General features: G+C 41.2%; 1 protein-coding gene across 1 annotated transcript in view; it reads left to right on the top strand.

The window, feature by feature from the left end:
• The first annotated feature begins 1103 nt into the window (after positions 1-1103).
• Positions 1104-24961, top strand: part of LOC121877942 (protein grainyhead-like) — a 219989-nt gene continuing 196131 nt past the window's right edge. The window contains exons 1-2 of the mRNA XM_042383915.1: positions 1104-1258; positions 3313-3345. Coding sequence (XP_042239849.1) covers positions 1104-1258; positions 3313-3345 — 188 coding nt within the window. The remainder of the gene's footprint in view (positions 1259-3312; positions 3346-24961) is intronic.

The following is a 24961-nucleotide window of genomic DNA, read 5'->3' as shown; positions in this document are numbered from 1 at the left end:
TGCACACACACACACACACACACACACACACACACACACACACACACACACACACACATAGAGGGAAATACAGATATACTAACAAAATAGAAAGAGAAAAGGGGAGGGTGAGGGGACAAAAACGCTGCCAGAGAGAGAGAGAGACAGAGACAGAGAGAGAGAGATAATGAGGAGGGTGCAGGAAGTGTATGTGGTAAGAGGTAGAGGGAGACTCACCACCTCCTGCCACTGCCCCGCTGTGACCTCACCCTTCACCTTTGGACCTCCAACTGCCTCGACTCGTCCACTGGAGGAAGAGGAAGGGTAGAAAGAGGAAAAGGAAGAAGAGGAGGAGGAGGAATTAAAGACTCCTCCTCCTTCTCCTCTTCCTCCTTCTTTTTCTTCTTCTGCCCCTCCTCCTTCTAGTAATTTTAATTGTGTTTCTATATCTCCGTCTCTTTTGCTTTATTCCTATTTGGTCTCTTTCTATACTTGTGTCTGTTTCCGTTTTTATTCTCTCTCTCTCTCTCTCTCTCTCTCTCTCTCTCTCTCTCTCTCTCTCTCCGGTCCGTCTTGTTGTCTAAGAGATCTTTCTCACAGGCCGTGGCTCTAGTCTCTTGTGAATGAAATATCCTTAAGTTGACCTGTCTTCACCTCTGTCACGACCCCCTGATTAATCTGTCTTGCAGCAGACACCACATTGGACCTCTCTTGACCCCCCGTGACCTCTCTTGACCTCCCAGTGACCTCTCTTTCAAGCAACCATCTCTTATAAATACTTGATCATTCAATCACATTATTGCATTTCATTTTCTCAAGTGTTCTTATATTTCAGACGTAAATTGTTTAACCATTAATGATAATTTGGCTAATTTTGGGATTTTTTTTTTGTTTTTTTTTATTTGCAATTTTTGTTTAATCCGTTTAGGGTTAATTATTCTATATATATATATATATATATATATATTAATTGTCTTCACTTGTGTTTTAAGGGGTTCCTCTGTGTGTGTGTGTGTGTGTGTGTGGATAAAATTTGTCTGAATTTACTTCTACCATTTTTATAGAATACCTTACTCTCGTGGTTACATCTTATCCTGACCTGGTTTGACTTCTATTTGCAGGCGATGAACGAGTTGGGTGAGGAGGGGGGCGAGGGCACGTGGCGGCAGCAGTTCTGTGACCAGCACCCACTCACCGCCGCCACCACTGCCATGCTCAACATCCATGGCTCAGAAGAACAACAACCTGTTACCCTTTATGAGTACTATAAGATTGACGGGTGAGTCCATGTTCCTTCTGTTTCTCCTTGTTAAATTAGGCTGAGTACATGTTCTTGGAATTTCTTATGTACTGTAGGTAAATGCTCCGGGTGTCTCCTTGTTCATGCTCTCAGATTTGTGTATTCTATGGGGAAAATGCTCCGTGTGTCTCCTTGTTTTTGGGTGGGTAAATGCTCTTGGGATCTCTCTGCTGTAGGTAAATGCTCCTTGTTACTCGTTGTTTAGATGAAATACTCCTAGAATCTGTTCGTGTCAAACGCTCTGATCATGACACCTGACACTGAGAGGGCTGGGAAGTTTGTGTAATGTCTGCTTATTTACCAACTTTATTATTATTATTATTATTATTATTATTATTATTATTATTATTATTATTATTATTATTATTATTATTATTCATAGGCCTACGTATTATTATTTATAGGCCTACGTATTATCATTTTAAAAGTAAAGTTATGCAAAAAAATATCACTCGCACTCTTCTGGTTATTGGTTAATGCGTCACCTTAACTGGTCTATTTTTCTCTCGGCTCACAACTTTAGGTTCGTTTGTCTGTCCTCTACTTGGTGAAAGCATTTTAGCACAACTTAACAAATAAATACAGTAAATTGGATCACCTGAAGATTAACTATCCTAGCTTGTTTCATCTAAAGGTTAATCATCCCAGTTTATTTCACCTAAAGATTAACCACCCCAGCTTATTTTTCCTGAATATTAACCACCCCAGCTTATTTCACTTGAATATTAACCACCCCAACTTATTTCACCTGAATATTAACCACCCCAGCTTCTTTTACCTGATGATTAACCACCCCAGCTAATTTTAACTTAAGATTAACCGTCCTAACACTAACCTATTCTAACCCTCCAAGATAGCGTTAGGGTGGTTAATGCTCAGGTGAAATAAACTGGGGTGTCTAATATTCACGTGATCCAAATATTTTTCTCAAGTAGTCTGTATTAGTAATGTTGCCTCATTGTTGGGAAGGTGCGTCAGCTGGATAGAAATTAATTAGCAGGTGCGGTCCCGTTTTCGGTTTTTTTTTTTTTGCTGGGTAGCCGGATGTTTGTGACATGTCGACAAGATAATAATGATTTGTGACAAGAAAATATGAGCCAGCTAGACTTAAGCTCATCTAACCTGATTTGACCTGACCTAAACTAATACAAGCTAGTCGAACTTGACCTGATGTATCCTGACCTACCCTAACTTGACCTATTGTCACCTTGCTTGACCGAATGTAACATGAACTAATCAAACTTAACCTAACTTGACCTAATCTATTCTGACCTGACCAAATTTAACCTACAGTATACTAACCTTACCTTACGTAAACTTAGCATAACCTCACCTAACTTATCCTGACCTCACCTTGACACATCTTGGCATCTCCTAACTTAACCTAAAGTAACATAAACTAATCCAATCTATCCTAACTTGACCTAACATAACCCAACCTAAGGATATGAGACTAAGATAAGTTTATACTCTGCCACACTGAGGTCCACTGAAGCTTCATACAAAGACCAGTTTAATCTCGACATAGGGTCAGGAAGATATATCCGGGTGCCTTGCAAAAAATGAAACGAGATCAGCCATATCTGTAACAACTTCTAAATCATTTCCCGTAATAGTTTTACCGTAGCTGTGATAAATATAACATAGGGCACAGTTAACACCCGCGGTCGAGTTGCCATGTTGAAATACTTAACAGAGAAGGCGGAGACGAAGGCTGTGATGAAAAACACCTTTTTAAGAGTTCAAACCTTGAATGCCATTTCGAGTGTCAAAAAACATTTATCGTCATAATGTAAACAGACTTACACCTGAGTATCCAATGTTTTCACACCATAAGATTCAATTTAAACATAACTTTTATCCAATTAGGAAAAGTAAGAGTAGTTTTATCCAGACATTAAAGTTAATATTTTCCTTCATAGCCTTGGTCTTTACCTATATGGATAAGCTATTTTTTTTGCTATTTTTTTTATAATTGCACTAATTTACCTGTCTACTCCAGCACCTGTATCATGGCTTACTTATGTCCACAGACCCGCGCACTACGAGTACTACAGAGATGATGGGTTGGTGATTATGGTGTTGTTTAGCGAGTTGGCTGTGGTTAATGGCTTTGCTTTTGTTTGTGGTTAATGGCTTTGATTTTGTTTGTGGTTAGTTTGCTTTTGTTTGTGGTTAATGGCTTTGATTTTGTTTGTGGTTAGTGGCTCTGCTTTTGTTTGTGGTTAATGGCTTTGCTCTTGTTTGTGGTTAGTGGCTTTGCTTTTGTTTGTGGTTAATGGCTTTGCTCTTGTTTGTGGTTAGTGGCTTTGCTTTTGTTTGTGGTTAGTGGCTTTGCTTTTGTTTGTGGTTAATGGCTTTGCTTTTGTTTGTGGTTAATGGCTTTGTTTATGTTTGTGGTTAATGGCTTTGCTTTTGTTTGTGGTTAATGGTTGTGCTTTTGTATGTGGTTAGTAACGCTGCCTTGGCTTGGCATGTTAATTGTGGTTAATGCTTTTGCTTGGATAAATTTCGCTGTGGTTAATGATCATGTTTTTGTGTGCAGACTTCTTACCACATCTATTCATCTATCAATTTATTCCATATTCCCCATTTCATCTATTTCTCCTATCTATTATTTCATCTATCCATTCATCTATCTGCTCTTTCATCTACTATCGTCAATTTGCTACTTGCTGGGATGAAATTCCACTACTGATCATTACATACATACATACATACATACATACATACATACATACATACATACATAATGTTATTTAATCTAAGACCATTATTTACGTATATAACTTGAGGCCTTTTTCTATGTAATATAAGTTCATTATTTGTTTATTGTTTACGTCTATTCAAAAAGTAAGAGATGGTGTCCCCTAGGGTTATTTTTTCTCCCAATATTTTTTGTTTTTCCCTATTTTTGTCTTTTTGGGGTTTAAATTTCCTTTGGGGGGGAATTTTGCCATTTTCTTGTGTAGGTGGATCTCTCTCTCTCTCATAATACATTTGCAGTATTGACCAAGCTTCAGAAGTCAAGGTAAGAAATTATTTACCTTTCTTTGATAATTTATTACTGTTGAGTTATTTGCATTTTGTTTTCACTTTCAGACCAACAAGGCGTACAGTATATAATCACTTATTTATTAAATCAATTATGAATTTACATTATTCATTTTACATGTTGTTTTTATTACTCAAAGATTGTGTATATCTTGTTAATTATTCACTTAAACTGATAATTATATATATATATATATATATATATATATATATATATATATATATATATATATATATATATATATATATATATATATATATATATATATATATATATATATATATATATATATATATATGAAAAAATTATATCCGGTATATTTTATTACATCAATTATTCGCTTATTTTAATAATTATATACATGTCTAAAACAATTATTAATTTACACCGATAATTATATGGATATCAAGATTAATTTACATTATACCTTATTAAATCAATTACTAATTTACATTAATAATTTTATATACGTGTAAATGAAGCAGAGGCACTGTTCATTTTACCTGTTCTCGGGGATTCATTTACATAGTGTTTTTACCTGTTCTAATGAGCCGAGTTATCAAGGGAGCGAGACGGCCCGGCCCCTTATGAAGCCTTGCACTACCTCCTTATCTTGGGTGATCAGACGCACTTTCACAGAGACTAGTTTTACCTGGATTCTTATAAACGTCTAAGTGAATCTCTTTGTTTTATTCTTTGCTGCATCACGTGGAGATTAGACACCCTAAGTTTATTTCAATTTGGGATTAACCTTTATAAATGGTGATAAAACCTAACCTAACCCAACCCAACCCTATTTCCCCTCCTCCTTCTACTTTACTTCCTCCTCCTCCTCCTCTTCCTACTTCCCCTCCTCCTCGTCCTCCTTCTACTTACCCTCCTTCTCTTCCTCCTCCTCACGCCAGCTAGGTGCGTAGATCCTTTTTATTAAAGCTCGTGTTTTTTTGTGGGTGTGTGTGTGTTTGTATTCAGGACGTGGTCAGGTTAGCTTAGCTGTGGTTAGGTTGGGTTAGATTAGGCTAAGTTAAGTTAGATTAGATGAAGTTAGATTGTTAGATCTGGTCGAGTGTGGTTAGGTTAGATTGAGCTAAGTTAGGTAAGGTTTGATTAAGTTAGATCAGGTCGAGTGTGGTTAGGTTAGGTTAGATTGAGCTAAGTTAGGTAAGGTTTGATTAAGTTAGAACAGGTCGCGTCAGGTCACCACTCAACCTGGATATCAACACACAATCCATTTATCTCCTGAAGGTGTTCGTATAAGGATTTAAGACGTCTGTAAACTCCGGCTCCCTAAATGTTATTGTGTGTGTGTGTGAGTGATGTGGATGGGTGACCTACTCACTCCCTACAGGTAAGATGACAGGGGTCTCCGGGCTACCACCTGGGGGAGAGAGGAAGGGGGAGAGAATAATGTGCAGGGGAGGAGAGAGAGATGTAGAGAGAAATAGGAGTAGGGGCAGGAGAGAGAGAGAGAGACATGAAAATAGCTTAAATTTCCCTACATAATACATGAAACTACCATTTATTTATGTTTTACCTCAACAGGTAAATATGGCTAATTAATTAAGACCCTCTAACCCTTGCCATGTATGTGTACAGTTACATCCAACATCTGGTCAGGAGAAGCATCATCTTATCTTTTGCAATATTTTAATTTACATGCAGCACCTGAGATCATTACGTCACACAAGTACAATCGTCGAAACTAGCAACACATCACTTTATTACCAGAAGCATAAGCTAAGCCTAATTCACCTTTCCCTCATAAAATCAATTAGGGGAACATTCAGGTGTTGATCCGTAGGAGGATGAGGAGGCGTAGAAGGGAGGGGGAGGGGGGGGTCCTTTTAAACCCGGTAGAATTCCTGTGGTCTTGCTATTCTTCTCCACTTCGTCACCTCCTTCCCTCCCTCCCTCCTTTCCTTCCCCATTCACTACAGTGGCCTCGTCTTGTATTCCTCCGCCAGCTGGATTGTAAAGTGAAGAGGAAAAAAGCAAGTTTTTGTAATTTTCGTTTTATTGCCACTAGCGGTTTGGTATTTGTCAACAGAGAGAGAGAGACAGAGAGAGAGGTCCGAATTCTTTACCATTGCTGGAGAAAATTTTGAACAGATCACCCTGCGTCTAAGAAACTATCTCTCACCTATATCTCTCATTAGTATCTCTCACCTGTTATACGTATCTGTGTTTCATGACTATTTCTCACCCGTGGCGCTTATACTCGTTAATTAATACACCTGCGTTATCAAACCTTTTCTTTCAGTCATACATTTGCGTTATTAGCATTTTTCTTCCTCTCTGTCACGCTAAGGATTTTTGACTTTCATATCTTATTCCTGTTCTTTAATGTCACTTAACTGAGAATGTCACCTGTGATATTTGCTTAAGAATCTTGCTTCATTGAGTTAGGTTAGGTTAGGGCAGGTTAGGGTAGGTTAGGGTAGGTTAGGTTAGGTTAAAGTAGGTTAGATTAAGCTTAATCAGCTTTTATCACCAATGTGTCTCATGTTTGTTTATCTGTCTCTCTTTGTCTTTCATTCCCATTCTATTTATCTCAAGTTTTTTCTCACATTTTATATTATCTAGCCATATTTATTTCTCACTCCTTCATTCTCTATATCTCATTTTCTTTCTCTCTGCCTCAATCTGTCTCTCCTCCTGAGGCATCGTCAGTTCTTATGACATTAATCGAATTTTTTGTGTGTGTGTTTCTCACCTGTAATTGGCTAATCTTGTTGTTTCTCACCTGTATGTGGTAATTCGCAAATCTTGTTTCTCTTGACGATACCATGTTCCGAAGTGCAAAAAACGTTATTCATGGAATCTGTGTGTGTGTGTGTGTGAGTCCAAAGTTCAGTTGTCTTAATAGTAAATGGGTCACCTGTTAACAATGTAATCTGACACACACACACAACTATTGTACCGTGATACAGTGGTGATGTAACTCTGATACTTGATAGTGTGTGTGTGTGTGTGTGTGTGTGTGTGTGTGTGTGTGTGTAAGGCATCTCGTAAATGCATAGGTCACTGAGGGCGAAAGACACCATTGTAATATCACACTTAACACTTAACATACTGGCAACATTTGTTCTCAGTGTGATAATAATTTATATAAACATAGGAAGGAATATACAGTATTTGTTTACCTGTTTATATTTACAGTTGGTTGTATGAATGAAAGAGGTTTAAGTGTTTTGAATCGTTTATAATGTTGTCAATCCTATTAACCGCCTTAGGAATTTATTTAATATAAAATACATGTTTGTTTTGTGCTACATACATGCTGGGGTACGTTGTGTGTGTGTGTGTGTGTGTGTGTGTGTTCAAAGTAAATCTGATGAATGATGGTGGTGGAGATAGTGTCAGGAGGCTCAGGAAGCCAGTTGGCTGACTCTCTCAACAACACCGGAGATCCTGGAGTGAATCACAAGAGGTAAGAAAAGACCCAACACAAAAGGGACTGACTGACTACAAGGTGAAAGTATACAATAAGGACATTTAGAGGAGGACACACACACACACACACACACACACACACACACACACACACACACACACACACACACACGCCATCAACACACGCAGAAAATTTCGGTTCTTGCTGTCATCGGCTATAGTCTTCCATCCCATAAATTACCACCGCCACAAATTCCTCGTCTAAAGTCGCCGCCGCTGAAGCTTCCACTCGCCACTTGCCTTAGACCTCGACACGATTCCCCTTCTAGTTGTCGCCTGAGCTCAGTGACACACATGCTACCGACAGCACAATAAGTAACACGTTAAACCGCGGCGTTGTGGTAGGTTAGTGTGACAGTACGTGTGTTTAGCTGATTGTGGTGTTATTGTGTGAGGGTCTGGTGGTGAGTATGAGGTGAGGAGGATTAGTATGAGGAAGGACGAGATGATAGTGTGAGGGTGAAGATGAAGGTGATGAGTATAAGGAGAAGGTGAGGATAAGTATGAGGAAGGACGAGATGATGATAGTATGTGGGAGGTGGAGAAGACGATGAGTATGAGGGAGGAGGTGACAGGTGGCAGGAGGTGTACTGATGACTCCTCCTGATACCTGACACATTAATTCCTCCTTACACCTGACGTAAATTACACCGTACACCTAAACTTGATTTTGGTAATTAGTGACGAAGCTTCCGGGAGAAACTAAACCATTCTTATATAATTTCTCTTAAGTTTATAATTTATCGTAATCTTAAGTTTATGTTCATTTTAAGTTCAACTCAAGTTCAATATTACTCTTTTATTGTCGCTAAAAAATTTTTTTTCCCTTGTGTGTTAAATTTTAGTATAATAGTTAAGATTTAAAGTGACCAAAAATAATGGGAAATTCTGCCTCAGGTGTGATTTTATCTACCGAGTATCTTGGTGATTAACCAGACCAGGTGTGTTATTTTGTTATACTTTTACCTTAACAACTTCTTTCCCTGTAAAATAAAATATAGAAAATAAACACTATTTAACAACTTTGAAATAAAAAAAATACTATGAAATAAACACAATATTAAGTTACTTCATATATGTTGACTCCTTGGCAGCTGGACACAGACTGAGTCTCCTGCCCCTAAAACAACCCTCCACTTCCTATACAGTTGCCAGAGGCTACTTTTTTTTTTGCCATATTTACATCTTATGAAAAATTAACTAGTTGCTGGAATACATTAACATGTCACTTGTATCATACTTATATATTACGATCCGGGATTGTAATTTTAAAGATTAGGCGTTAATTAAGGGTTTTGTTATCTGGCTCCCCATCTGGTCTAGTAATGCCTCGAGTGACGCGTCAGGCACTGGCGGTGTCCGTGTGTGTGTGTGTGTGTGTGTGTGTGTGTGTGTGTGTGTGTGTGTGTGTGTGTGTGTGTGTGTGTGTGTGTGTTTGATGCCTTGAGCGAGAGTTGATGTTTTTCCCTAATTAAATTTTGAAAGGAAATGGTTGTTTGTTTCAGTGTCAGACTTGAAAATTGTAGGTGTTATTATAGGTTAATATGAGAGTGTATTAGAAATTGACATTGACATTGACAAAAAAGATAATACTAATAATAATAATAATGATAATAATCTGTTTGTTTAATCAATGAAGGTAAGGCAATATATCTAGTTTATATAAAAATAATAATAATAATCCACACATCTAACTTAGGAAATACACTATCTTGAAGTGTTCTTGTACGATTCGCTTTGTACCAGGACAATATATTCACCACTACAGGCAGCGTATCTTTGTCTGTCACGAAGTTAAGGAAGCACAATGAAGCGGTTCTAATTATGGGTGTGACTCCGCCAGGTAACATTTGACTCAACCTTCACAGGATGTGCTCAATTAAGACCTGTTGTTTGTACCCAAGATGTGGAGATTGACGCGCTATTGGGATCACACACCTGGTTACTACACACCTACTTGGCCACACACCTGTTACTTAAACACCTGAAAAAGACGACGGTAGTTGCTTCATGTTCTGTAACTATACACCTGTCTAGAATACACTTTCCTCTAGCACATATAGTGGGTTGTAATTACACCTGTTTTGGATACACATAAATATTCTATACCTGGTGACTGTACAGATGTTTGGGTTACACCTAAGACACAGCTGGTAAATGTACACCCTTGTTTACTGCACGTTCACTAGCTAATTATTCATCTGCTTAGAACACCTTCGCTAAACACACTCCTGGTTACTATCTGCGGGGTAATCACATATGTGGTAATGTAACACACAATATAACGAACATACCTGAGTTACTACACACCTGGTGGTCGCCGTAAGTCACATGTGTACTCTACTGTACATATGTCTCTCATCAGTGCCGTCCACACACACACACAGATACAGACACACACTCAGATACACACACACACACTCACACACACACACAGATACAGACACACACACACACACACACACACAGATGTAGAAGAACACTGCATCCATTACTCTTAGCGACCGTAACAAATGCAACAAGCTCTTCAACACAGAGAGAGAGAGAGAGAGCAGGAGAGAGAGAGAGAGAGAGAGAGAGAGAGAGAGAGAGAGAGAGAGAGAGAGAGAGAGAGAGAGAGAGCCATCAACATGCTCACCCTATACCTAGTTGGTCTTGGAAAGCCTTCAAGATAACCCTAAACTCGGACGACATTAAAACGTCCCAAATTTACAATCATTTTATGTTGCTACCCCTGGTGAGGGTACCATGAGAGAGAGAGAGAGAGAGAGAGGAGAGAGAGAGAGAGAGAGAGAGAGAGAGAGAGAGAGAGAGAGAGAGAGAGAGAGAGAGAGAGGCTGTATCCAGAGGCTTTTCGTCACGGTGGGGCCAAGTTACTGAGGGGTAGTCTGTTGAGGTCCACCCAGGTATAAGACTCACTGACCTTGATGACTGACGGCGGCGGAGTGAGGAGGAGGAGGGAGAAGAGGGGAGAACAAAGAGGGAGAGGATAAGGAGGAAAAGGAGAAGGGAAAACAAAGTGGGGGAGGATAAGGATGAGTAAGAGAGGGGAGAACAGTGAAGGAATGGTGAACGAGTAAGAGGAAGAGGGGGAATGGAGGAGGACTATGAAGAGCAGAGAGGAAAACAAAAAGGATTAAAAGGTGGGGAGAATATGATAGAATAACGAGGAGTAAGGAGAGAAGGAACACGAAAAAGAAGGAATTGAGTGAGTGAGGTAGACTAGAGGCTGGCATTTGAGAGAGAAAGAAAGAGAGAGAGAGAGACCAGAAACGTATCCTTCAAGACCTTTCTCACGTCCATCACCACCAGAGTCCACGTCCCCCCCCCACCAGAAGGACTACCACCACTGTACCCTCAGATGTTGGTGCAGGTGTTTCCGTGGACGAAGCCTTGACGTGGTGGAGGAGGCGGGGCTGAGTAGAAGAAGCCCCCCCCCCCTGGTGATTGGAAGCAGTGATACAGATCCTGTTAAGAGGCACCGCCCCCTGCCTCAGACGGTCTCCTGAACCTGCCAAAAGGTGGAGTTGAGACTGAAATTGAAACCAAGAACTAGAAGGCTGTGTGCGGGACGAACTGCGACTTGAGGCTAGAGGAGGAACCATCGTACCAAAAGCGCTCCATTGACATCAAAAACCTAACTTTGATTTGCAATTCTAGATCGAAAACAAACTTTGATATTTTAGCGGTAAATTAGCATATTGTATTGAAGTATCTGTGCTAAAAGTATTATGGTAGATATTTTGGCTTTTTAATGCGTGTAGGTACGTATTATTAAGTGATTTGTGCTAAAGATATGAATTATGCAAATATTTTAGCGCCTATGGGTCAATATTACTCGAATATTTGTGCTAAAATATGCGAGTTTTTGTAAATATTCTAGATTTTATCGTACTTTTAGAATGTTTGGTTTAAGGTTAGGTTACGTAAGGTCAGATGTTATGAAACAACAGAAATAACCCGGAAAGACGTCCTGTAAATAAAAACACCATAAGAGACACATTTACCACAACAATAAGAGAGAGTGAATGACTATATATGAAAGCCTCTGTGCTTATCTTACAGGACATTCTGTTATATATCTATCAGGTCAAATCTTGCAAGAGTAAGGAAAAAGAACTTGTGCTTGGTTCACAGTGGGTGGCGGCCGTGCTTTCAGGCATTCACAGGTCGGCCGTCAAGAATCTTTGCATCCAATAAGTTCTGTTTACATATGAAGTTGCTCCTAGCTTGGGGAAATATTTTGTTAGTTTTTGCATAAGGGACGATAAAATTTTTTCCAGTGTGTTTAAAAGATGTTATGGTTAGGTTAGCATTAGGTGAGGTGAGGTTGTCTACAGTAAACGGGAATATGTGATAAATCAACCAGAATTCTTGTCTCAGGTTGTCTACAGTAAACAAGAAGACTTAACAATGTATTACGAATGAAAAGTGTTGATCCGTGACGTAACCAACTCATTAAACGTCGCACATTTGACATTTATTACTTTTAATGAAGACAACGGTGTGTTTAATCCACTTGTGTATCATGTGTTTTTCTTTACTCTTTAATATGTACGATTGAGTTTTTAAAATAATGGTGATAGTTGATTTTTTCATCTTTTGTTTATACAGACACATATACACACACACACACATACATACATACGCTCACACACACACACACACACACACACACACACACCATTCTTGAGGTATTCTGACTCAAATCCTCACATAGATACAGAGGCTCCTTACCCACATCACTAACTACCCGTGGCTCACTTATAGATGGTCACTAAACTATCTGTATCGGCCACAAGCAAGGTCATCAGAACTCTTGATTTGATAAGCATTTTTACGGTCTTCAGGTGTGGGACTGGGGGGGTTGGGGGACTGGGAGGGGGGGGTGTGGAGACTTGTGGGGCTAGAAGGGCTGTTGTAGGAGCCAGGGAGCTGTGGGGACTTGTAGGGGCTGGGGGACCTTTCCGAAAAATAACAACAAAGATCTCGACGATTCTGTAGGAGGAGGGACGACCAAGGACACTCGCCCACACTTCCCTTCGTCATATATTGAAACCTTAAAAGCTGAATTTTTTATTTATTTTTTGGTCCTCACCGCGATACTTCTGTTGTGTCACTGTTGCCAGGAGGGGAAAGACAGGCGGTGTTCACTGCTCGTACTGGTGTTGCGTTGACGATGCTAGCCATGAGATAACGAGAGAGAAAGAGGGGGGGTGTTGAGGGAGGAGGGGAACTTAAAATTCATAAAATTTAATTCATGTTTACAGAGAACGTAAATAACATATTCAAGTCAGAGACATAATACCTGTGCATAATTTCGCGTGTACAAAGTGCCAGGCAAACACTAACAGGCCGGAACGTGGAACTAGAGGTGTTTTTGCTTTGTTAAATACATGTCTATTGGGCAAGAACGAAAGATCCTGACGTGTAACCTTTGCTCATTGAATATACGTGCATATCTAATGAGATTTTAATCACTTCGTCATATGAGTGATACGTGGTCTTATTTTGGGAGACGTTGGATTGAAGTCGCTCCGATCTTTGCCTCCTGTCTCTTGTTAATATTGACAAAGAGAAACGGCGGCGAGGAAACAGCCAAAATCTTTCTGTCAGATGCGAGTCGTTTTAAATTGATAGCCAGAAAAAGAAGAGCAGGATTTAGTGTGTTGGTTTATATTGATGACGCAAATCAGCTCCGGATGGGCGAAGTGTGTGTGTGTGTGTGTTGTTTATATTTATCTTTAGGAAAAATATATATATTTATCTACATGCAAATGATACTAGATATTTTGAAGGATTAGATTACTTGAAATATGTATCTTAAGAAGAGAGTGAGAAAGAGATAAGAGAGATATCATTTAGCCAGCAAGAGAGAGATAAAGGCAGGAGGAGAACGTCGGCAGAAGTTTGTGAGGGAGAGACAACATTACAGGGGTGTGTGTGTGTGTGTGAGTGGGTGTTCCGAAAGGTCAGACTCTGGGGCCACAGGTGTTGGGTAAGTGCATGATATCGCCTCCACTGTTTACCTTAATGCACGGACACTATATTTACCAGAGTAACATTAATACATAAACATAAAACTACAAACTCTCATATGTAGTATAGTATGTAGATGATTTATACATACTGTATATCTTAAAACGGACTAATTATAGTGTAGATATATATGACATTATTTGTAGACGTAGGAAAGATTAAAGGAAATATATTCTTAAAAGGTTTAGACATCAGGGAGGAAATAACTACCAGATAAAACTAAATACTTAAAAATATTTCTCATTAATTCTGGTGAGACATATACAATATTAATAATAATAATAATAATAATAATAATAATAATAATAATAATAATAATAATAATAACAAGAGCATAAACAAAAAAATAATAACAACGATAACAAATAACTCCACAAAGAAAGGAATAATAATTAATAAAGCATAAACAAAACGCCATAAATAGATAAATAATGAATAATGGACAAACACGAACTGGGGAATTACTTGAGCCATAAATATAATAATCAGATATTAACTCTCATGCATCCTTAACGTGCATGAACTCAGAAGTGAAGACCATAAATGTAAATTCCTTTGGGTTTATCCACACACACACACACACACACACACACACACACACACACACACACACACACACACGGACCTCCACACACAATGGTACATAAACTTCTTTCACATTCATTCATGTAGAGGTGGGTGTCTATCCTCCCCCCCCTCCCCTTCCTCCTCCCTCCCACCCATCTCCCCCCAGCAATGCATTTCATATCACCCCCAGCAATGCATGTCTTCTACCCCAGCAAGGTATTTCCTATCTTTTCCCAGCAGTGCATTCTTTCTCCCTCAGTAATGCATTCCTTCCCCCAGCAATGCATTCCTTCCCCCAGCAATGCATTCCTTCCCCCAGCAATACACCAGTGCTGCTACCACGGCTCTTCCACAGCTATTGGAGTTCTACCACAACCACCACCAAAGCTTTCACGGTTCTACCACAATTACCACCACCACCACCACCACCACCACCACCGTTACCAAAACCATAACAACTATCATTATAACTACCTCCACCATACTCACCACACCAATACCCACTATCACAACCACCAATCACCACAATCACCACCACCATCATCACCACCACACCCACCACCACTACCTTGGTTCCTCAACATTTTTACTGCACTATAAATCACACGCTTGCTGTGGGAGAGGCCCGAGGCTCTTAGAACGGCAGGAATGTTGGAGTGTCCGTTTTGCCTCCAAACACTGGTCAGGGAGCTCTTACCTCCAAACACTGGCCAGGGAGCTCTTACCTCCAAACACTGTCCAGGGAGCTCTTACCTCCAAGCACTGGCCAGGGAGCTCTTACCTCTAAACACTGTCCAGGGAGCTCTTACCTCCAAACACTGGCCAGGGAGCTCTTACCTCCAAACACTGGCCAGGGAGCTCTTACCTCCAAGCACTGGCCAGGGAGCTCTTACCTCTAAACACTGTCCAGGGAGCTCTTACCTCCAAGCACTGGCCAGGGAGCTCTTACCTCTAAACACTGTCCAGGGAGCTCTACTCCAAACACTGGCCAGGAGCTCTTACCTCCAAACACTGTCCAGGGAGCTCTACTCCAAACACTGGCCAGGAGCTTTACCTCCAAGCACTGGCCAGGAGCCTACCTCTAAACACTGTCCAGGGAGCTCTTACCTCCAAACACTGGCCAGGGAGCTCTTACTCCAAGCACTGGCCAGGAGTTTACCCCAAACACTGTCCAGGAGTTTACCTCCAAACACTGTCCAGGGAGTTTACCTCCAAGCACTGGCCAGGGAGCTCTTACCTCTAAACACTGTCCAGGGAGCTCTTACCTCCAAACACTGGCCAGGGAGCTCTTACCTCCAAACACTGGCCAGGGAGCTCTTACCTCCAAACACTGTCCAGGGAGCTCTTACCTCCAAACACTGGCCAGGGAGCTCTTACCTCCAAGCACTGGCCAGGGAAATAAATAGAAACCCATTCAATAAGCCAGAACTTGTCTACTTGTCTTATTTACTTCACTACTAAACACGAAACATTATTTTTCAACTTCGTCATGAGATTTTAAGTGTAAATTGACATCCCCCTCCTCTTCTTTCTCCTCTTCCTCTTCTTCCTCTTCCTCCTCTTCCTCCTCCTCTTCCTCCTCATCCCCCTCCTGGTTTTAATGAATATATATCTCCTTTTTCACGTATATATTTATCTTCGTATTTTTTTCTGTATATTCCTGGAGGTTCTATTGAGTTCTTGTCTCGTCTGGGAGCTGAGGAGACGACGAAGGTTTACGAAACTCCATAAAACTGTTGGGAGCTCAGAGGGTCACCGTCCTGGATCTATGAGGCTTTCCACACCCCTTACCTTCTCAACCTCCTCCTTCGCACCCTTTCACCCTTCCCTTGCCCTCCTTCGCAGCCTTTCATCCTCCTCCTGCCCTCCTTCGCACTCTTTCACCCTCCTCCTGTACTCTTTCACGCCCTCTTTACTCTCTCTCCCTCTCCTTCACACATTCCTTTTCTCACCTTATCACCCTCCTCCTTAACTCCCTCGCACCGTTTCACTCTTCCCTGCCCTCCCTCAGGACTTCTCACTCTCCTGTTGCCCTCCCTTGCACCCTTCACCGCCTCCCATACCCTCCCTCACACCTTTTCACTCCCCCCCCCCTCACACCCTCTCCTACACCCCTCACACCTTCTACTGTCTTCCTCACACCTCAACTCATCAGACAAGGAGAAGGATGATGACCGTGCTGTTAACTTGATAAATTAACCCCCATATATCATAATCAGTTTCACCTTATTAGAATGTTAATCACAAATTAGTAATCTGGCTTTATCAAGACACGTCGTCCGTCACACCACAAGCGAGAGGACCGCCCTTAAACAACACACATTCATTCTCCTGCCTCGTCCTCTCTACCCTGAAATAGATATACGTCGAAACGCAGAGGATTTTATCAAGGAAGAGGCGCTGACTATCTTACACAAGGGGGAGGGGACTTGTTGCTACTGTGGCTGATTAGGTCACTTAGGGGGAGGGTAGAACACACACACACAACACACACACACACACACACACACACACACACACACACACACACACACACACACACACACACACACACACACACACGCACATACACACACACACCAACTTTTAAACCAGAGTACAAGAGATTACGATAAAGTCTCTACCTGGTTCCTACACCATGTTGTCTGGATGTGTCTAGTCGCTACTCAAGTAAGCCAAGAGGCAGAGCTCGTATCTAGAACCGGATCTTTATAATGTTCTTGTTTAGTCGCGGGTTTGTTTAACTCATGCTAGGTTGGGTTAGGTTAAGGTTTGGTTTGGTTAGATTGAGTCGTGTTAGGGTTAGGTTGAGTCGTGTTAGTGTTAGGTTGAGTCGTGTTAGGGTTAGGTTAACTCATGATAGGGTTAGTTTAAGTCAACTTATCGTTGGGCATTTGGTAGAGTAAGAGGAGGTGGTGGTGGTGGTGGAGGAGGGGGAAGAGGAGGAGGATGAAGAGGAAGAAGAGGAAGACAGCTTCTCCATCTTAGACTTCAGCACCTCCATCTTATGCTTGGTGTGGCATCCTAAGCTTAATGTGTATTCCTAAGCTTAGTGTCATCCTCAACTAAGTCGCACCCTAAGCTTTATGTGTGGAGTCTAACCTAAGTATCACTCTAAGCTTGATGTGTGGAGTCTAACCTAAGTGTGACTCTAAGCTTGGTGTCATCCCCAGCTAAGTTTCACCCTAAGCTTGATGTGTGGAGTCTAACTGGCCTGAGAACAGTGCCCTAAGCTGACTAACCTGAGCGCTATCACAGAACTTGATTAAGCAAAAACCCGACAGGTAACGGTGTGTTTATAGCGGGAACAAATGAACTGAATAAAAGGAGGAGGAGGAAGAGAGGGGTGTTAGGAGGAAGAGGAAGAGGAGGGGTGTTAGGAGGAAGAGGAAGAGAGGGGTGTTAGGAGGAGGAGGAAGAGGAGGGGTGTTAGGAGGAGGAGGAAGAGGAAGAAGAGGGGTAGGAGGAGGAAGATGAGGGGTGTTGGGAGGAAGAAGAGGAAGAGGAGGGGGTGTTAGGGGGAGGGAAGAAGGAAGAGAGAGGGGTGTTAGGAGGAAGAGAAGGAGGGGTGTTGGGAGGAAGAGGAAGAGGAGGGGTGTTAGGAGAGGAGGAAGAGAGGGTGTTAGGAGGAGGGAGGAAGAGGAGGGGTGTTAGGAGGAGGAGAGAGGAGGGGTGTTGGGAAGGAAGAAGGAAGAGGAAGGTGTTAGGAGGAAGAGAGGAGGGTGTTAGGAGGAAGAGGAAGAGGAGAATTGACAGGAGGAAGAGGAAGAGGAGGGTGTTAGGAGGAGGAGGAAGAGAGGGTGTTAGGAGGAGGAGGAAGAGGAGGGGAGTGTTGGGAGGAGGAGGAAGAGGGTGTTAGGAGGAGGAGGAAGAGAGGGTGTTAGGAGGAGAAGGAGGGTGTTAGGAGGAAGAGGGAAAGGAGGGGTGTTGGGAGAAGAGGGAGAAGAGGAGGGGGTGTTGGGAGGAAGAGGGAAGAGGAGGGTGTTGGGAGGGAGGAGGGAAAGGGGTGTTGGGAGGGAGGGAGGAAGAGAGGGGTGTTAGGAGGAGGAGGAAGAGAGGGTGTTAGGAGGAAGAGGAAGAGAGGGGTGTTAGGAGGAGGAGGAGGAGACTGGATGAAGGAAAGGTGGATGGAAGAGGGTAAAGAATGGATGACGGGATAGATAGATAGATAGATAGATAGATAGATAGATAGATAAATAGATAGATAGATAGATAGATAGATAGATAGATAGATAGATAGATCCCGCTAATACAAGAGTTCAATGACTTGTCAAATTCGGTTCTTGTTTACGAATAAATACCCCCCTCCCCCCCCAAAAAAAATAAACACTTCAATTAGTATTTACCTGACACATAATTACCTGTTGTTTATTATAGCTGGAATGATAATAATTTAATAAACACAAGTAAATAAAAATAATAATAATATCTACACAAAATAAAAATAAAATATACCATTGTTTTTTGTTGTTGTTTTGCTTTTGTACGTCTGGCTATGATACAGGGTGGTGGAAAAAGAATACCCATTTCCTTTTTAATATCTGGGTATTCTTTTTGGATAACTCTGTATGTATTTTTTTTACTCGATGTCCAATTTCATCTAAAATATCTGGACAGAATTATTGTTATTTTATTCTTTTTTTTTTCATTATTGTGTTTTTATTTTGGTATTTATCAAAAGTCATGTATGTTTAATGTTAAGTTATATTTGTGTTAATTTTGTAATGTTATATTAGTTATGTTTGTTCTGCTTTCTTCTCCTCGCTCTTAAAAAAAAGTATTTTGTCTTAGTGAAAAATAATACAATTATCTTATATCTTAATTACTTAATCTCAAAGGTTAAATATTATTATTGTATATTTTATCATTTTAAGACCCAAAGTTGTTATTCCTGTCAAGTTTGTTTTCTTCTGATGTGTTATAAAGTACATAACCAAGCTGGGATCGAACCTGGGTCCCATGTGTATGAGACGAGTGTAGTGCCGCTGGGATGGGGTCATATAATGTGGCAAAGTTATTTCTTGTACATAGTCTCTATAAACCTCCACCCACCCCACCCCACCCCATCCCTTCCCTAAGGCTAATACTTACTACCACACACATGATAATTACTCTGGTATAATTTATTAATGAGAAATTATTACAATACCTACAATGGAAAAGGAAAATACTGTATAATGTAATGTTGTCACTTCTCTCTTCATTGTAATGTTTTCAAAATTACGTCCGTTTATATGTAATTCTTATATGTATAATTTTATCAGTATTATTCATCTAAAAGTAAAATATTCTGATGATAAATTTATAAGAATGAACGTCTATAGATGGAATTACAAAGTTACATATACATCCTTAACTTATTCCTATGTAACTCATTTAACCACCCATTCATTCCATTCTTCTTAATTTCTACATTGATTTTTACTCACAATTCCCTTATTAATTTTATACATCTAATTTCTATATCATCGTAATTCAAGTTTTTTTTTAATATTTTTTCTTTTTCATCATTAATTTCCCAACGTGCATGAAGGAAGCAATCAAAGACAGTCGCTATTCCACTTTTTTTTTAACACTTACCGACAACCTGGACGCATCCGTTGGCAATGTTATCAAAATGTACACACTCTCTTGTCGACGAATGGGAGAAAAAAGTCGGCATTACTTTCACTGTGAGTCTTGTTCTTCAGCCACCGACTGTCACTGATGTGAAGGGGAAAAAAAGGTCAATTGAAGGAAGATTAAATAGAAGGAGGAGAAGGAGAAGAAGAAGGAGAAGGAGAAGAAGAAGAAGAAGAAGAAGAAGAAGAAGAAGAACCCTCCAGTCACCCCCTCACCTCCTTTTATACATCTTAGGCACAGAGCCAACCCTCATTGAAGCGATAAGGTGTCATGCCAGATAGCGAGCCTCCAACACTATACTGCCAGCGCTCCACATAAGTATCCCGAAGAGGCAATTCCTCTAGTCTAACGAGATGAGTGGAGCGAGATAATGCCAAGATAACGAGGGAAGTCGCTGCGATGTCCTACTATCAAACATCGGCGACAGGAATTATCCATCGGGTGTATACAAACTGTTGCGAGTGTTAAGTTTGGCTAGATACTTTTTTTGTTAATTTGTCTTGATACTTTTAAAACAAAATACTTTTCTTTTTTTTTGATGTGGCAATAGTTATTTTTGTTTATTTGTTTGTTTGGTTTTAGATCTTATTTTTTCCTTCTTATTTGCCTCGACACCATTTATTGCTCAAAGTCCACCTCTAACGTTATCCCTATTTCAGCCTTCTTATCTTCCTCAGTAGTCGTTTGGTCAAGTGGTAAGGCTACCCACCCAGCAGTATAGTCTTTAAGCGTGAGATTTTTTTTTTTCGACAAACGTTACCCGACTTAAAATATTTATTAGTCTTCCCGAACAAATGTTTCCCGACTCTCTCTCTCTCTCTCTCTCTCTCTCTCTCTCTCTCTCTCTCTCTCTCTCTCTCTCTCTCTCTCTCTCTCTCTCTCTCTCTCTCTCTCTCTCTCTCTCTCTCTCTCTCTCCATACCTTAACTGCACCTATACGACCCCTTATCCACTTGCATTCTCTTTCTCCTTCTTTATCTTTTACTATCTCCATCCTTACTTCACCTGTCCTCGCCTTATCTTTAACTGCAGTATCCTAAGATCCCCGTCAGTATCCCAAGGTGCTGCTCGTCCTTCACACGCTTGACAACAACCACCTCACCCTCAGAGTCCCTTAAGTTGATATCCCTGTTTAGATCGACTTTATTCTTAACACTATCCTTCCCTATCCTCAATAGTCCTCCTTATTCTATCCTACTTGAGCATCATGCCTCATCCCCCATTAATCTCCCACCAATACGTCCCCACTTCATCTCTCCTCCCCGCTTCCTCTCATCAACCCCCACTCCCCCATGACCTTACCCCACCCCACCTCCCTCCCCCACCCGTTGCAGAAGGTAGAGGCTTGACAGGCCATGATGGATCACGGTGTGCTCAGGCCCAAGCCATTAGTCGGTTAATGAGCAATTTTTGTACACTTCCTGGCGAGGGTGGGCGGGGCTGGTGGGTGGTGGGTGGGGAGGGTTGGTGGTGGGCGGAGAGGTGGGTAGTGCCCGGCGTCCACTCGTAAGTCTCGTCCCTACCTCAGGCACCTTGCTGATCCCTCTGCTGTTTTATTAGCAAGAGTTGCGCTCTCTCTCTCTCTCTCTCTCTCTCTCTACACTTGAGTTTTTTCTCGTATTATCATTACAGGTTTAAGACAATAAACAAAACTTTTATCGCCTGATCCTAGAGTAGAACCATAAACCGAATTTCCATATTGAAATCATCAGGTTTGACCACGCTATATGGTTGTGACTAAGGGTGTACAGTATAGGGGTCGAGTCGGGTGAGTTAGGTTAGGTTTGGTATCGGTGAAGTGTGGTTAAGTTAGGTTTGGTTTGATTAGATTCCAATTTCTGATGATTAGTGAGTTAGTGATTATTTCTTGTTTTGAGGGTTCTAATCTCTGGTCGTCCTCACCATCTAAACCCTAAACCCTGGTCGTGGTCTGGTCGTCCTCACCACCTAAACCCTAAACCCTGGTCGTGGTCTGGTCGTCCTCACCACCTAGACCCCAAACTCTGGTCGTAGTCTGGTCGTCCTCACCACCTAGACCCCAAACTCTGGTCGTAGTCTGGTCGTCCTCACCACCTAGACCCCAAACTCTGGTCGTAATCTGGTCGTTTACATCACCCACACCTTAAACCCTAGTCAACCTTTTTCATATACATAAGCAAGACTTCCACAGGGTTCATAATCTATAATAGGACTGAGACATTTTCTCTGGAGGTTTCGAGGACTATGATTAGTGTGTGGACGATCAGGTAGGCATCCCCGACACACACACACACACACACACACACACACACACACACACCAGTCTGCCACAAGTCACACCGGCCTTTAAATCACTTGTGGTCCATCCCATTGCCATTATGTTCAGCTCCTCAACATGAAAACGGTAAAAACCAATAACCTCAAACACAGACAACATCTCACGATTGAGTTTGAGAATTGTATTAGATTTCTACTTAAGATAATATACATTGTTTTCATCTGACAGTAACTAATGGGCGAGGTAAAAAGAGTAAAGAATTTTGTCTCTGCAAGTGTGGTATTACTGGTGATTCGTTTACCGCCAAGGTCTTCTCTTACCAACAGTAAACACAGTATTTGTTGAAGTTACACACGCGTTCTCTTATATTATAACCCAAATTATCAGTAGCCTATCATATATATATATATATATATATATATATATATATATATATATATATATATATATATATATATATATATATATATATATATATATATATATATATATATATATATATATATAGATATATATATATGTATTGAGAGAGAGAGAGTGTTTTGCTCTTGTCGTGTTTTATAGCTACACACTTTGTCTTATGAATTCACGTGATATAAACAACAAACTATGACATTTATTTTGATATATTCCCAAAATATTATAATTACCTCTGTTTAGAAGTATTACAAGACCTGGGTGCTTAACTTACACACACACACACACACACACACACACACACACACACACACACACACACACACACACACACACACAGTCATTATTAATAATATTAATTTATGTATTTATATAAACCACATAAAAGGAAGGGAAGTTGACTCTGAAACAACCTGCTCAATCCTTCAACCCTGCTGACTGACCTGATCCACACACACACACACACACACACACACACACACACACACACACACACACACACATTATTGACACACACACACAGCACGTACGTACTTTATCGCAAGCGTATGTAAGTGTTCACCAATAAGTTATTATTATAGATAAGATGGAACATTAAGAGCTAGCTCGTCCATCACGCTTCCTCGGGTCATGATAGGACGTTATCCTCTCTGTGTCTCCTCCTCCTCTCTTCTTCTTCTTCCCTCCTCTTCCCCTTGCTCCTCCTCTCCTACTTCTTTCTTCTTATTTTCTTTCCCTATTTTTATTCCTTCTATCTTCTCTCCTTTATCTCCCTCTACATTTCCTCCTTCCTAGACCTTCTTCTCCCTTCCCTCCTCCTCCTCTTCTGTTCCCCTTCTCTTCCTTCACCCGTCTCCCTCCTCAGGCGTCTCCTCCCTCCTCCTCCTCCTCTTGCGTTTACCTCCTCCCTCTCGTATCTTCCTCCTCCTACCCCGTGCCCCCTCACCCACAGGGGTTATCTCAGGTCACGAAGAAGCTGGCACTGTTTAACGGGGTGCTTGAGTGCCATTTTATTGATGCCAAGGCTTGACTGGCACCTGGTCTTTCAGGGGAACTTCAGAGTTGGATAAAGGATTGTTTAAGGCTGGTTGAAGGCGTTTTTGCTTCCATTATGGCGTTTTAGGGCGGGATAAAATATTAGGGAAATTTAGGATTGGCTGAGAATTTCGTGACGCAACACCCGGTTAAAATAATTCAATCCTGATTATCCTATTAAGTAGCCAGAAAGCAGACACACCTGGGCTGGCTAGCAGGTCGAGGGTACGGGTCATGTTATCGTGTGTAAGACAACAGGCTCGTGTGATGGTGAAAAAAAATAACACATGCTGCAGAATAAGAAAGTATGTTGCAGAATAAGATAATTTGTTGCAGAATAAGATATGTTGCAGAATAGATGAAATAACATGTTGCAAAAAAAGTGTGGTAGAAGATAGTGATTCAGTCTTTGAGGAAAACCAGCGAAAAAATGCAGTGATTTAGTAAGCTTCCATTTAGTATCATTTCTCCCCCTCAGTGTAACACCCAATTTGGGGAGGAAAAACGCAGCTCATTGGGGGTGAAAATTTACTATGAAGTGAAACCAACGTAAGAGAGGAATATAGATAAGATTTAATCCATTAATACCGTACTGTAAGGCTCTCAATCACGAGGCACTGGGATTTGCTGTGAATTTAGGTATGTAATCATAGACAATTACAGCCTTATCTCCCGGCGGCTCGGATTTATGAGGCGAGGAATGTAAGCCCGGGACTTTCTCTACCGTGTGAGTAATCGGGTGTAATGTTAAAAATCGCTAATCGGGTCTCTATCGCCTATAAAGACATCACATGAAAAATCATATCGCGCCCGGTTGCCCTGAACTCCCCGGGGCAATACAGTGCTTCTCTCTGACTCTCGTTAAGGTTGATGTGTCTCACCTTTACACCCCGGATCTCCTGCCTTATGACCTCCTGGGCCACACACCACAGACACATTGGATACGGGTCACTCACCACAGGTTTAGCCACAATGTTTCGTTTAGCGATGGACTAAACTGGATGGAGAAAGGACTCCTCTCTCTCTCTCTCTCTCTCTCTCTCTCTCTCTCTCTCTCCGTCCCTACCTTTTCCCTTGCACTTACTTCCCCACTCCTCTCTCCTCCCATGCGTCTTTCCTCCTTGCATTCTTGTCCCTCCCTCTTCTCCTTCTCAATCTCCATTCTCCTCCCCCACCACCTCCCTCTCTCCCGCCCACCTCCTCCACCCATCTTCATAGCTTCCGGGACATGCTTGTCA

Source organism: Homarus americanus, unplaced genomic scaffold, assembly GCF_018991925.1.
Source record: "Homarus americanus isolate GMGI-L3 unplaced genomic scaffold, GMGI_Hamer_2.0 scaffold48033, whole genome shotgun sequence".
In the NCBI taxonomy this organism is placed as follows: Eukaryota; Metazoa; Arthropoda; class Malacostraca; order Decapoda; family Nephropidae; genus Homarus; species Homarus americanus.
This window is presented reverse-complemented; position numbering and strand designations above follow the sequence as displayed.